General features: G+C 29.7%; 1 protein-coding gene across 1 annotated transcript; it reads left to right on the top strand.

The window, feature by feature from the left end:
• Window positions 1-9,367: 9,367 nt before the first annotated feature.
• Window positions 9,368-14,625, top strand: LOC107648727 (uncharacterized). The gene is made up of 9 exons (XM_016352549.3): window positions 9,368-9,771; window positions 10,381-10,609; window positions 10,714-10,861; window positions 12,636-12,715; window positions 12,792-12,834; window positions 13,284-13,340; window positions 13,472-13,562; window positions 14,162-14,256; window positions 14,350-14,625. Exons 1-9 carry the CDS (start codon window positions 9,621-9,623, stop codon window positions 14,449-14,451), a joined length of 996 nt encoding a protein of 331 aa, XP_016208035.1. The 5' UTR covers window positions 9,368-9,620; the 3' UTR covers window positions 14,452-14,625.
• The last annotated feature ends 555 nt before the right edge of the window (window positions 14,626-15,180 follow it).

Raw genomic sequence — 15,180 nt, 5'->3', positions numbered from 1 at the left:
CGTTGTTGCCAGCGTTGCCAATGTTAGCAACGCCCTTGGTTCCTTCTTGAGCTAGCGTTATTGCTGGCATTACCAGCGTTGGTAACGTTGATGCTGGCGTTATTTCCAGCATTACCAGTGTTGGTAATGCCTTCACTCAGCTTCTTCTTTTTGCCTTGCCTATCATCAATCAAACAAGTGCATCAAAGCTTGCTATTTCATGAATAATCACAAGATATTTCATCATTCATTACATCAGTTAATTCTTGTATTAATTTCATGAAATTGATTGTAATTCACTAATGTTTGATGAATCAAGACATTCAAATATAATTCATCCAAATGCTTGCTTATTGATGAAGGTAATGCATGAAACTAGGTTAAAGCTTAATAAAAATGGCTTGTGAAACTAGCCAAGATGCCCAGGCATCACTCCCCTTCCCCATAACCAACCCCAACTCCACATTCAATTTCCCCAACCGTAACCCTCTCTCTCTCTCCCCCTGATTCCTTTCACCCCAGCCTCTATATATACCCCCATTACCAACCCTTTTTCCTACTCTTCAACAACTATTCCTTTTCCTTCTTCCCTTACCTGTGCCCCTCTTCCTTCTTCCTCTCTTTATTCTTTCCCCCCACTACAACAACTTCTTCCACCATAACCAACCCCATTCCGTCTTTTTCTTCTTCTTAAATTTTCTTCTTCCATACCGCATCACTCACATACACATGTCCCCCTTACTCCCCTCCCTAATTTCTGTCTTCTTCCTCATTTGCTCTATTTTATTTTTACTCGGGGATGAGCAAACGTTTAAGTTTAGTATTATCGCGTTGTTCTTTGTCTATTTTTTTTCAGTGGCACCAAAGGGAGGAGAATATTCTTCACAAAAGACAAAGGGAAAGACACCTCAAACCGACGCTTTTGACATAAACCGGTTCAGTAGCAAGTTGCATGAGGAACATCTTTTTTAGATCATAAGCAAAAAAAAAGTGATCCTGGAAGTCAACTTCGACCTCAAATTGGATGAATATCTAAAGATCTGGCGTGAAATAGAAAGAAGAGGTTGGGATTATTCTGTAATCCACATATTGAGGTTGTGAATGAAGGTTCCATTACCTTAGTGGGCAATGTCCTACAGTAATTACTGGCAAGGAAAGCTGTAGACTTAGCCTTGATTCTAAGTTGAGGGTTGACAATGGACTTTCCTTTAATGTTGTCAAGTCGTGAAGATTGTGATGCCTGAGACAACCCTGATTCATGCTTATCTAATATAGTGGTATCATTTTTGGCATCAGAGATATCAATGGTGACATCATTGTCGAGTTGTACCGGGCTACATCGCAACCTCTTTCTCAATGGTGGATCAGCGATTGGTGTTATTATTGGGTTCCTGTCTATACTTTGTTGAGTAAAATCAACATTGCTAACTGAATCTTTGGGAGGCAGGTTCGTGTTGTATTCATCATGGTCTTTGCACTTATCTTCATTATGGTACATCTTAAACTCCATCACCGTGGGTGATCTCTCTATATTGCCAGATGCCTTAATTAGTTCCTCCATAGACTTCTTTAGCTCTCCTAAGTCCTTCACATCTCTCCTCAAGTCCTGTAGATAAACATCACCAAGGTCTATGTTATTGGCTAATCAAATAAGAAGTGGAGACATGTTTAAATGATTTTATTCTTTGGATTATTGGATTAATATAATCTAATGGATAACATACTTCAATTGCACGAAATAACTCATCTATAGAAATATTCTGTAGTCATAGCAATGTCGGGTCTTACATAAGGGGTTGCCCTCGATGCAACAAATTTCACACCATTTATATACATAAAACGATCAGCTTCAAACCTGCAACCAAATATTATCAACATTAACTAGCAGTATACGTTGAATATTGAAATCGATAAAAAGTGAATTTATTTACTTGGAATTTATGACCGAATCAGGTGCAATTACAATGACATCTTCTGCAATAGCCATTGAAATTGTAAAATATACTGCCGACAAGAATAGGTTGGTTGACAATGAAAAGGGTTTACAAATAGCTGACCGTTATAGATTTTACAAAGGAACAATTACAGAAAACAGATCGAGTGAAATTAATTGAGGTATCCCAAGATTTTATCACTCATCAAAAATAGGGAAAGGAATGTGGTAATAAAGTCATTCAGTACACATTTAATTCAATGTCAAATACAGAAATTTGCTATCACATTCATGAGCATTCAATTTTTAAAAATATCTAGACGTGTCATATTAAAATTTTAAATTTAGAAAATTGAAATAAAAAACAGGATGGTTATGGAGGTTGTAGTGCACTATGAGCTTACTCTATTAGTTGCTAAAACCACTTCATTTTAAAGAAGGAAGTAGTCTCTACCGCTGATGTAGTCTCTAAATCTAACAAGCTCGTACAAAAATTCTATGGTGTTATGTCTTGTTAAACTTTCTTGAGTTACTTTCTTTCTCTCCATTAAAGATATGTTGAATTTTGTCACTATTTAGTGGCACTTCCTTCTTTTCTTACATTATCACAATTTGAAAAACACTTGTTATTCTTTTTCAATTAATGAATAACTTTATATCTAATAAAAAAATTATTAGTTAACAATGTAACAATTATATTGTTAGCTAATAATAAAAAAACATAACAATAATATAAAGAGATTGTATTCTACTATAATATAATTTGAATAGTATATTTTATGAATATTGTATCTTCTTTTTCTACTTTAATCTCAAATATAAATTCAACTCACATATGTAAAAAATATTTCACTCTACTATAAAATATAAAACTGCTTTAATACCTTTATTCTGACGAGTTTGGCTAACTCAAGAGTTTGATTTGGTGGAACTGCATCCGTGAGCTCCTTTGAACTCAACTCATTAATAGTTCAAGAAACAAGTGTAATTACCCGTGTCATGCACGTGATAAAATTGAAATTATAATTTTAAGTTATTTTATTAAAATTAATTTGAATTATAATAATTTGACTACTAAAAAAGTAATAAATTATACATTGTTTGTTTTTTTCTTAATTTAGTATTAAGTGTATTAACTCTAAAATAGTTATTAACTGATTTTAATAATCTACTTTCTTCAATAAATCAGATATATATACTGAATGTGACCATAAATAATCTAGTAATACCTTGCCACCAATAAATTGTTATATGTGCAAGAACATATCAAAATCAGCTGAAAATGAACAACAAATTATTAGAGAATTCTAATATAGAAAGTTCTCCAATAAAAAATAAATAATTTAAACCCATTAAATAACAACTCAACACTATCCTTTAATACCGACAAAATATATACCTGAAACAATACTATATCAATGTTAGTATACAAAATTATATGATTAAGGTAATTATAAAATTGTTTATCTTGAAAATAAAATAATACAGATTTTTATGATAATTCTAATATTCTTAAGCTATAAATGTACAATAAGAATGCATTACCCATTAGCACCTAGAATTTGTCAATTTTTTAAATTGATAGTAATAAATCTTAATAAATTAATAAATTTAATTAAGAGATTTTGTTGTTACCTTTTCATTATAAGCTCTCAAAACTTTCTCTATATACTACATTCATCGTGCAGTTATCTTCCAAGTGTCCGTGATCTTACAACAGCACTTGCAGACCATCTTTACTCGTTTCTTTCCTTTATTTTTCAAACGTTTTCATTACATAATCTACCATCGGTAATACTGTTGATAGAATCGTAGGCCATTAGGTATGAAAAATAATAAACAGAAAAAGAACTATGTTTGAGGTACTAATTTTCTAGATGATAAATAATTGTTATAATTTACTATTACTCCTTATATATATATATATATATATATACACACACACACACTCATTGTATACGGTAATAATTAGCCAATATTTTTAATGGAGATATTTGTTACAATTAGGTAAAATTTATGTCATTATCTTTTATTAACTTTTATGATTAATTCAATGGAGATACTTACTCAGTATATATGTTATCTACATTAATTATGTCCCAATATTTTTAGGAAAGAATTAAAAGAAGAGATATATAAATATATATAATATTGTTGCTCTATAAAAAGCAGATATAAATTGCTACATTCTTTTTTATTATATTATACAACTTAAAGTTATAATATCATATTATTATTAGTTATAGATACTTGCCACAATTATATCAAATTTAATTATGACTCTAAATAAATAAAATAGATAACAATCAATATTATTTTTTTCTTTTTTACATTCAATATTTACTGTAAATATAAAAAATAAAATAACTAATGAATAAAAATATGAGTAAAAAATAAAACATAATAATTAAAATTTAACTTGTTAACTAATTAATTTTATGTTCATACAATAATAATAATAATATTATTATTATTATTGTTATTGTTATTATTATTATTATTATCCACTAATTAAAGCAGAAGATAAAGAACTATATAATTAACGAACCATTATTAGAATGAGTGAGAATTATAGCATGAATTATTGTGGATACAACTATCTACTAATAAAATTGTGGATACAACTAATTATTGTAGATACAACTATCTATTAATAAAATTATTGCACATGAATGATGAGAATTAGAATTATATCAATTAATATAATTAGAATGAATAAAAATATCGATGATTGATAATTAGTTTAATAATGCATTGAGTATTGATTTGATATAATTATAATAAAGATATTTTCATAAAATAATATAATTATACATTATTCATGAGTTAATTATAATATAATTAAAATAAATTCATTTGAAAAAAATTCATATGTAATCTTCATAAATTTTAATAATTTCTTTATTTATGTATATGTATGTATTAATTTTGTTAAATAATTCTAAATATTTTCTTATTTATACATACATATATATTAATTATACATAAAAATATTTAAATCACATATATGAAATATTTTTTTGTTATAATTATTATATATCTACAATGTGTGCAATAAACTTTTATATTTGATATCAATATATAGTTTTCAATCCCAGCCTCATTCATACGCAAACTGTATATAATTTTTTTTAATAGAGTAATTTTAATTTTTAATGAAGATACTTACTACAATTAAGTAAAAATTATATTATTATCTTTTATTAACCTTTATGATTAATTCAATGGAGATAATTGCTCAGTATATATGTTATATATTTACATTAATTATGTATCAATATTTTTAAGAAAGAGTTAAAAAAAGAGATATACAAATATATATAATATTATTGCTATATAAGAAGCAGATATAAATTTCTACTTTTTTTTATTATATTATACAACTTAAAGTTATAGTATCATGTTACTATTAATTATAGATACTTGCTACAATTATATCAAATTTAATTATAAATCTAAATAAATAAAATAGATAACAATCAATATTATTTTTTTCTTTTTTACATTCAATATTTACTGTAAATATAAAAAGTAAAATAACTAATGAATAAAAAATAAAACATAATAATTAAAATTCAATTTGTTAACTAATTAATCTTGTGTTCCATACATTATTATTATTATTATTATTATTATTATTATTATTATTATTATTATTATTATTATTATTATTATTATTATTATTATTATTATTATTATTATTATTATTATTATTATTATTATTATCCACTCATTAAAGTAAAAGATAAAAAACCATCTAATTAACGAACCATTATTAGGATGGGTGAGAATTATAGCATAAATTATTGTGAATACAACTATCTACTAATAAAATTATTGCACATGAATGAGAATTAGAACTATATCAATTAATATAATTAGAATAAAAAAATATTGATGAATAATAATTAGTTTAATAATGCATTGAATATTCATTTGATATAATTATAATAAAGATATTTTCTTAAAATAATATAATTATACATTATTCATGAGTTAATTGTAATATAATTAGAATAAATTCATCTGAAAGAAAAAAAATTTATGTGTAATCTTTACAAATTACAGTAATTTATTTATTTATGTATATGTATATATTAATTTTGTTAAATAATTCTAAATATTTCTTTATTTATACATACATATATATTAATTATACATAAAAATAATTAAATCACATATATTAAATATTTTTTATTATAATTATTTTCTTATATATATATATATATATATATATATATTATTCCACCATGCGTGCAATAAACTTTTATGTTTGATAACCATATATAGCTTCCAATTCCAACCCCATTTATACGCAAACTATATACAATTTTTTTAATAGAATAATTTTAATTTTTCGTTTTATTTTCTTTCACATACATTTTCTTTTTCCTTTAAACAATAATATTTTAATTTTTTTGTTTTAAGTACACTTTTATTAAGAATTGCATTACTAATCTAAAATACAAAAAGAAAAAAAAAGGTGATACATATATCCAAGAAAAAAATAAACTTAAATATCAGAAAAAAGAAATTTATATTAAAACATTTAAAAATAACATATCCAATAAAAATAGTCGTAATATATAAATTGATGCAATAATTTAAATAATATTTAATCTATTCTAGTCCTTAGACACATATAGATTAGAGTTATTTTCGTAACGACAACCAACTGAAACATCATAAATTTGGACATTTAAAATTCGTGCAAATTCATACCATCCTCTTGTTAAATAAGCTTCATCATCTGCTATTCATGTAATACAGTAAGGTATATAATTGCCATACCGAGAACTAAACTGACCCTTATTCCCCTGAATGGTATTACATTGATGCTAAAGAAGGCCGGTAATTTCTGAAAAAAATACAATATGTTATAAAATTATTTTAACAACGAAAAACTTAAAATAAGAAAATTTAAATATATTACCAATCGTTGAAATTGCATATCTGAGTTTGACACGAAATTAGCAAAACTGAACTTAAATTGAGGGAATTCAATCTCATTATGTACTCCACTTCGAGGATCTCTGGGCAGACATAGAAAGCATGGAGGGGATGGAACTTGAACTTGGCCTACAAAGCTCTGTGGAAACAATTCCTCAATAAAAAATCGAGCTCCTCCCAAGAAAACTAATTTTACCCACATTCCATTAGGTTGGTCATAATATGTGAGTAGATCCAACCATCTTTTGGTAAAATAGAGTTTACTGCCTCTTCTTTAGACGCTTACATCCATGTAGTTAGAACCCGAATTAGTGAATACAACTCAATGAGGTATTTCATGGATGTGATGTATTGTAAACAATTGCGGCAAAAGACAATCGCACTGAAACATTAGACGAAAAATATAATTATTATCAATATCTTTAAAAATATTTCTGATTAATAATTGATAAGTAGTTTAATAATGCATTAAGTATTGATTTTATATAACTATAATAAAGATATTTTTCTAAATTAGTATAATTATGCATTATTATTTAAATGCTAATTATAGTATAATTATAATAAAGATATTTTTATAAAATAAACTTAGAAGAGAAAATAATGCATTCAATTTGGGGAAAAATAAATTCATGAGAAATTGACACCTCACTTCCATTAGTTGGGAAAAAATTTTAATTTTAATATATTAACTAGACAAGTAGATAGATAGATTGGATCCATATATTAGTGAGTAAAACTTGAATAAAGACGAATTTAATTTGTTAGCTCATAACTTAACTTAATGTATATATGTATGTATATTATTTATTTGAGCTAATATATGCTATCTTCATCATATTTGAGCTATTTTATAAGTTTAAACAAACTCTAGATTTTTTATAAGCTAACTTTAAAAATAATCAAGAATGTTTCTAGGACTTTTCACAAAGATGTGAGTTAACTATTAACATCAACTAAGTTACCATATAAGAGAACACCCTTTACTTATAAATAAGGAAGTTTTATTATTCTCATTAATGAACTCTTTAGAAAGAACTAAGATAATTTTTTTATTATACAAGTACATATTATATTTATTACAACTATCTTCAAAAACATACAAATTTTTAATACAATTTTTCTCACTCAATTCTAGTAAAATCACATTTGACTATCTTTATCCTAGCTACAATATTAACGTTATTTTTCATGTGGAATTTTGAGTTATACACTTCCTAAAATTTTTTTTGCTTTATTTTTTCATTAATTTCATAATCATTTCACTGCAAGCATACAAACAAAATAAATGAGTGAATACAAACTAATCAATGCATAAAATAGGATAATATATGCTATACTTAAAATTAAACTGAATAAAAACGGACATGATACTAAATGGTCTATATATTTACTCTTGTTAAGTAAACTCAATTATCATCTTTAATTAACTCTTTTTAAAGAGTTGTGATTATTATCATGAATGTATTTTTAATACTAATTAATTATTAAAAAAAAATTTCTCAACAATTCTTAACTCACTCACTCTAATTAACACGATTTAATTATGCCCTACTCAACCATAAATTTCAACAAATATATTGAGTTAAGAAGAATGCAAGATTACTTACTGATCTTTTTTATTTCATGGCTAAATTTATTCTATTTAACTTATAGTTAATCTTATGCATTTTTTTTCATTAATTTTTTATGCGGTACACCATCAATTTTAGACTTGTGAGAAAGGAACAATTTCAATTGATGTTGGTCTAACAACAATATCGATATGTCTTAAAAAATTATTTCTGTAAATTGTAAAATAATAATAATAATAATAATAATAATAATAATAATAATAATAATTTCACTTTACTCTTTTTTTTCCTATTATTTAAAAATAAAACAGCGCATTATATAATAAATATATAAATATTATGAAATCAAATAATTATTGCTGTAAATCTATTGATGAAGAAGGTTCAAAAATTAAAGAAATTACAATAAAATAAATATTCTTTTGTTATTTTAAAATATAAAAAAAATGTTACAAAAAAAATGAAAACCTTGTTTAAAAAAAAGTGAGAAACGACTTAAGAAATGGCTAAAAATTGCAAACTTTTTTTTTTTAATTTTTTTTTTATAGTTTCTGTCTTAAGTGTGAAGCGTGTATCTTTGTATATACGTATGTGTGGTAGTTTTGATGAAAAAATCCTCCTTCTCTGTGAACACCATACGACATCAATAATCATAAAGACAAGAAAAAAATTATAAATTTTAGGCAAGAGTGACGGGTAATCTCGATCCAAACTCTGATAATTACTATTGTCCTGATTTTTATTATGATGGTGAAAAAGGAAAAAAAAAAGAGATCCATCTGTAAAAAAAATTATTTAAAAAATATTAAATATTAAAAAATATTAAATAAAATGATCTAACAATTTAAATTAAAAATCGGATTAAAAAACTAATATTAATCCCAAAAATAGTTGGGACAAATCAGCCACCTCTATCCATCATCCATGCATTAAGTTGGAGAATTTCGATTCGATTGTACTAGGACTACGAGCTATGAACTAATTCTCTACAATTTTTTAAAATTTTTATTTTTAATAACACCACATAATACTATTAAAGTAATACACCGAAGATGGCCCAACTTGTATCGTAGTTTCATCGTTGGTTAATGGTATTGCTACAAGATTCTGTTCCTAACCTCTTCGTCTTCTTCTAGGGTTCCTTCCTTCCGCTGTTTCCCTTTGCAGATTCTGTGTCTTCAATTATGGCTAAGAAGAGCAAAAAGATTATCCCAATTGATTGCATACCAAAGCATTCTCAACAGCCTAGAAGCTCACCTCCCAAACGCCGCACTGATTTCTCTGTCTTCGTCACCACTTCTTCTTCTGCTTCTTCTTCTGCCTTTTCCAACCGAGGTAGCTATCAATATTTATTTTTTTCCCATGTTCTGAATTTCATGCACTCACATTATTTGATTTCGTGAATTTGTTGCCTGGAATTTAGAGTATCTTTGTTGAATTTGTTCTGGGTACAAATTTTATGGGATTATTGTTCTTTTTTTTAATTAATTAATTGTTATGTATGCAATGCCCCTTTTGTACGTTGCATCTGAATTCTCAAGAGTGACTTGTCAATTTCGTGAAATCCCTTCTTTTCCTGAATTGATTGGAAGGCAGTGGGATGTTCGATTTGCGTTTACATTTTCGCAGATGATAATATTTTCTTTTAAAACTTGGTCAGGGAGATAGTTTGTATGCTGTTATGTATGTAGTGCTGCTATGTAAACTCATATGGTGTCTCAATGGTTGAGTTATTACATAACAATGTAGGTTAGCTATTGTTGCTTTAGTTAGTCAAATTCTCTGAAACTGGTATAGCATCATGGTTTAGTGCATATTGCATGCCACAAGTGTGTTACCTGCTCCGTTGGAATACAAGTGCAAGATCGCTTCATAGTAAGCAAAGGTTGATTGAGTTTTGATGGAACACAAGTTGATCTTCCATTTGGCCATTCTTTCTTGCAGGTTCATCACCGGATTCATCTTCTGGTGAAGAGAGATTGTCAAGTTTCATTACAAGCATTTTACGGGAAAAGAGAAAGGCAGTGAAAAATTTTCATGAAAGTACAATGGTTCGGGGCAGCAATTACCAGGAGGGTACAGCAGTGTGTTCATCTGAGTCTTTTGATGTCCCAACTATGGAATATGATTCAGCTGTGCAAGATGAAGGTCTTGGTCAAAGCAGCAACAATAGGTTAGATTTGTATATACATGCTGATAAATGAGTTCAGTTTGAGAGCTTTCAGTTTTCTTTGTTTTATATATGCCTGAAATTTTAGGTGTATTGTTCCAATGTAGGGACACTAGTAATGGAAAAGTTTATATTTGCAAGATGTCAAAATCTATCCCTCATGAAACATCTGTCAGTGATAGTAGTTCTCTTGCTTTAACCCCTGGAACTGTGATATGGGCCAGAACAACTTGCCAAACATGGTGGCCAGCCGAGGTATTTTCTTTGAAGAACTATGATGCTTGTTGAATTCTGCCATTATCTTTCTGCTTATGCTTTTGGAACTTGTGACATATCACTGTCTTGCAAATTGGAGGACTTGCATTTAAACTTTGAATTGCGTATGGTATAATCAACTGAATAGTTTTATTTGAGTTTAAGCCTCATGATCTTTACTTTTCTATTTTTATTAGTTTGTAATAAATATAGTAGAATGAAACTTAAATACTTGTTCATATATACACATAAAACTAGAGGATAAAATCTTTACTATCAGGTTCCGAGATATGGAAAGCTGTGAATACAATTAGTGAAGCTAGACCAGGAAGTGGGGTATCCCCGGAAAAGAAGTCGGCCTTAAGTTCTAGCTTAGATAGCTTAATCTGAGCTTTGCTTTTTCACATGGTTCAACTCGTTTCGTTGAACTACGTTCAACTCATTCAGAGGTACGAAGTGACTCGACTAAAAGGAAAACTTTCATATCAAGGGGCTTAGCACCCATCTCCTGTTATAACTCCTTATAGAGGCCTCTGGGGGGCTACCTACTCTAGTTAGAACCCTATGAGGGAGTCCTCATACTACCGGTATCCTAGTAATTTTAGTAGCCCCCCGAGGGCCAGCTCCCTCTATCTCACCTCCCCTGGTACTGTATGGACTGGAACTTGACATTTGCCAAGCCAACAGCCATGGATGGTTCCTCACCATGTGCGTGATGCCGATCGAGAAAGGTTTCTTCAATCACGCCATTTCTCTCCAAGTAGCTCTTGACTCCTGGGTAGGGCACAAGAGTGATAATAATAGAGCGAATCCGTCAGAGAGTACTCCAAAGCACGCTTAGTCAATCGTCAATCTCCAGCCCCTGACCCCAAACCATGTGATCCGTCCCTACCCCACTGGTTTCATCGTCCTCTGCCTATTCCTCTGTAACTGGCTTTAGGCATTGAACCCCACCTTAGGTGCTGAGTTTTTGAGGACAAAAGCATCTTCTTAATTCTTAAAAGAGAAGAAGCATCTCTCTTCCCTGAAAAGGCTACCCACCTCCCACCCCCGAGGGCCAGCTCCCTCTATCTCACCTCCCCTGGTGACATTTGCCAAGCCGGGACATATAGTATTCACCAGGGTATGGAGCCGACGTCGGCCACAGGAAGGTAACTTAAAATCCTCTGTGGTCTATGGTCTTTCCGTTTATGTCCAGTTTCTGACATCATGAACGAAGTTGGGCATCATCGCAGCTCCCACACGAAGAAGGAAGCCAGAGGATCCTTCCTCCCACTGAAGATATAGGCCTAGTCAAACAATATTAAAACTAATATAAGGCTTTCCCTAGCTTCGTATCTATGGACTTTCTTGCAAGAGCAATCTCAAGACTAATGTAGACGGGTATCAACTAAATAGCTAGGCTCCCTCCATAGCATCGGGTGACCAAGTATGCGATCCTATCTATGCAGATTTCCCAACAGCACCAATAAGAAGTAATATACACCCATTGACTATTCTACACGCTTAGCGAATGCCAGCATTGATTCATAATCAAACCTTTAGCCATGGGTCTATGTGTCTATATAGATCCTATTCATGGATTAACGAAAATGTGCAAAAGCTCTATTTGTCTATAATGCATACAATAGAGATGAGAAAATATAATTCCTTGGTTGCTTTGATAGAGGAAAATTTTGGAACTATCTGTGAAAAATTGTCTTGTTATATTGCATTGATCATGTATATATCTATACTTATTTAGATTTTATCAATTTAAAATTTACTTTCCCAGATCATGGAAGAAAGATCTGCATTATCTAAGCCTGTCAGTGATGGACAAGTTTTAGTTCAGTTTTATGGAAATCATTCCAGGTATTGTAGCATATCTAGCTGGGAGTTTCTTGAATTTACTTTCCTGTTAACTGAATGTTGATTTGTTGCTTTACAGTGTCTGGATTGATCCAATGACAGATATTTCAACGTTTGAGGATGTGAGTTCTTGATCCTTGTTTTGCACTATGCTTTTGCACATATAAGATCATAATCTCCCAAGGACCATATTTTGTATTTACCTTCTGATAACATTGAATATCTAGGTGAAGCCATGCTAGAAGATGGGTAAGCAAATTCCTATCAATAAGAAAGAAAGGGAATAGAAAGGCTTATTTTTACTATTTGTAATTACTATGGTTTCACCTAGCAGTGTGTCTCACAACCCCTATTTAGAAAAATGGATTTGCCCTAATTTTCGTAAAAAGTTTTAGACTCCATTTTTCTCTTCCTGTTGAGATTGATCAAGAGCTGTGTAGTTGGATATTATCAGCTGTTTTTTAGATGAAGTGTTATTAAGCTGTGTATTTGAGTTTCTATAGGGGGATAGTTCATCGTTCTATAATTGTCTGCTTAGAGGATATATCATAATCGTGCATGTTTGTTGCAGTGTTTTGAGGAACGGTGCAGTAACCCTTCAAATGATTTTCAAGAAGCTCTGAAACAAGTATGTTTAATTTATAGCAGAAGTGCAGCTTTTGTTCCAACAGATTTTACAATTTCCGCAATAAGAGTTGCAAGATTCCCCCCATCTCTAGGTATATATTTCATTTGTCTTCTTATTTGATGTGATTCTAGGCCATACAGAAGAAGGAACAACTCAGTTCTAGCCCAAACTCAAGTTTTGATATGTCTGCTCATTCTGATCAGAAAGATGGTTCATCTGATGGTATGTTCTTGATTACTATTCTTAGTCATATTTTATACAGAAAACAGTGAAATGATCAGAACATAAAATTGTATTACCTATTCACCAAGGCTGATGAACACACCTAATGAATGGTAAAAGTCAATTTTTAGCCCTGAAGGTTCCATTTTGTATTGTGCTCAAAAGTAAAAAGTTTTATGTTATCAAGTTAACAGAAGCAATGTTCTTCATTCATGCTTGTGTGATGAAATTCTCTTATCCTCGAGATAATATCTGTGCAATGAAACCCTTTTCTCTTGTAGTGTCTTTATGTTGATTGTGATTGGATTGTTATACTTAGCCACAAAATAAAATTTAGTCAAATATAGATTTTACATCCAAAAATGTATCAAGTCAAGTACAATGTTATGCAATGATAATCCAACAAGTTCTGTGTTGTGTTTGCACACCCTTTTAGACAAACAAAAATGGTTTTCAGGCCACTTATTTCTAAGAATCTCACATGAGATGTTTGTTGTCAGTTGTCCATATGTATGTCCTTGTAAGTTTGTGCATTTGTCAGCCTCATATCATATCATATGATTTAACCCATTCATTTGGAAAATTTTATGATTTTACAGATAAATGGACTTCACCAACCTCGAGTAGAACAATGAGTGATGCTGTAGAGAAAAGAAGGGGGAGTAGGGAACGGAAGCGCAAAGTTCATTTTGATGTGAGATGCTAACTCAAAAACTTACGGCATGATCTTTAATTAATACTTGGAGATATTTGTCATGAACATAAAATGAGTAAATTGTTTTTGTAGGAGGTAAGATGTCCAATGAAACCAGAAAGGAAACTTCGTCGGTTGAAGATAATGCGGTTGTTGGGCCTTGCACCTCCTGCTGGTTCTCCATTTTGCCAGTAATTTATATTTAAAATGTTTGCAGCTTAGCAGCTCCTGTTGGTTTTACTCTTTTTCGTTTTTCAGCTTTTAGTTTTTTTTATATATATTATTATAATTTTATGCTTTTCATGTATACCGAGTAACGAGTTATGCCTATTTCAGTTCAAATATGAAAGGGAAAAAAACTTATATCAAGTTCCTTGTATCCATTTCATCTAATTCACAAAGAAAAACACTGACAAGTGGACAATTTTTTTTAATTTAAATAAAAAAGAGTCTATACTTTAAATTTATTCATTCACAGGAAATTGTCCATTTTTGTTTAAAACGGATATAAGAAGCTTGATATACTTGTCCATATCCAAGAAAAAAAGGAATAAACTATCATTTTTATTTATGAAAGTTCTAAACAATAACAAATTTATCCATGAAATAACGAAATTGAAGTTGTATGTATAAAAACTCAGCTTTGTACGACAAAACTATTCAAAATGTTCCAAATTATCATTCTCTCCACCGCCACTACCACTCTCCTTCCAACAACCACTAACCACAGTGTAGCTCCCCCAACTCCAGGCTCAAAGTCATTCTCCTCTCACTTTTCTGAAATCAAGCCACACCACCATACCTAAGGTCCATGTATGGCTCTTATATTTGAGTAAGTACTGCCCGGCTTCTCCCACAACTCACCACCAGCATCAACGCCATCACCAAATCTCTTTATGCATTGTCTTAAAAAAAATTAAAAAC

Source organism: Arachis ipaensis, chromosome B6, assembly GCF_059453495.1.
Source record: "Arachis ipaensis isolate K30076 ecotype BB chromosome B6, ASM5945349v1, whole genome shotgun sequence".
In the NCBI taxonomy this organism is placed as follows: domain Eukaryota; kingdom Viridiplantae; phylum Streptophyta; class Magnoliopsida; order Fabales; family Fabaceae; genus Arachis; species Arachis ipaensis.
The sequence above is the reverse complement of the archived record's forward strand: the minus strand, read 5'-3'. Positions and strand labels throughout refer to the sequence as shown.

What these genes read in the sequence shown, in the direction of transcription:
- LOC107648727 (XM_016352549.3), top strand. Translation starts at nt 9,621, where the DNA reads ATGGCTAAGAAGAGCAAAAAGATTATCCCAATTGATTGCATACCAAAG. An exon ending in GGTCAAAGCAGCAACAATAG is followed by an intron (nt 10,610 to 10,713) that starts GTTAGATTTGTA and finishes GTTCCAATGTAG; the next exon opens with GGACACTAGTAATGGAAAAG. An exon ending in TTTTATGGAAATCATTCCAG is followed by an intron (nt 12,716 to 12,791) that starts GTATTGTAGCAT and finishes GTTGCTTTACAG; the next exon opens with TGTCTGGATTGATCCAATGA.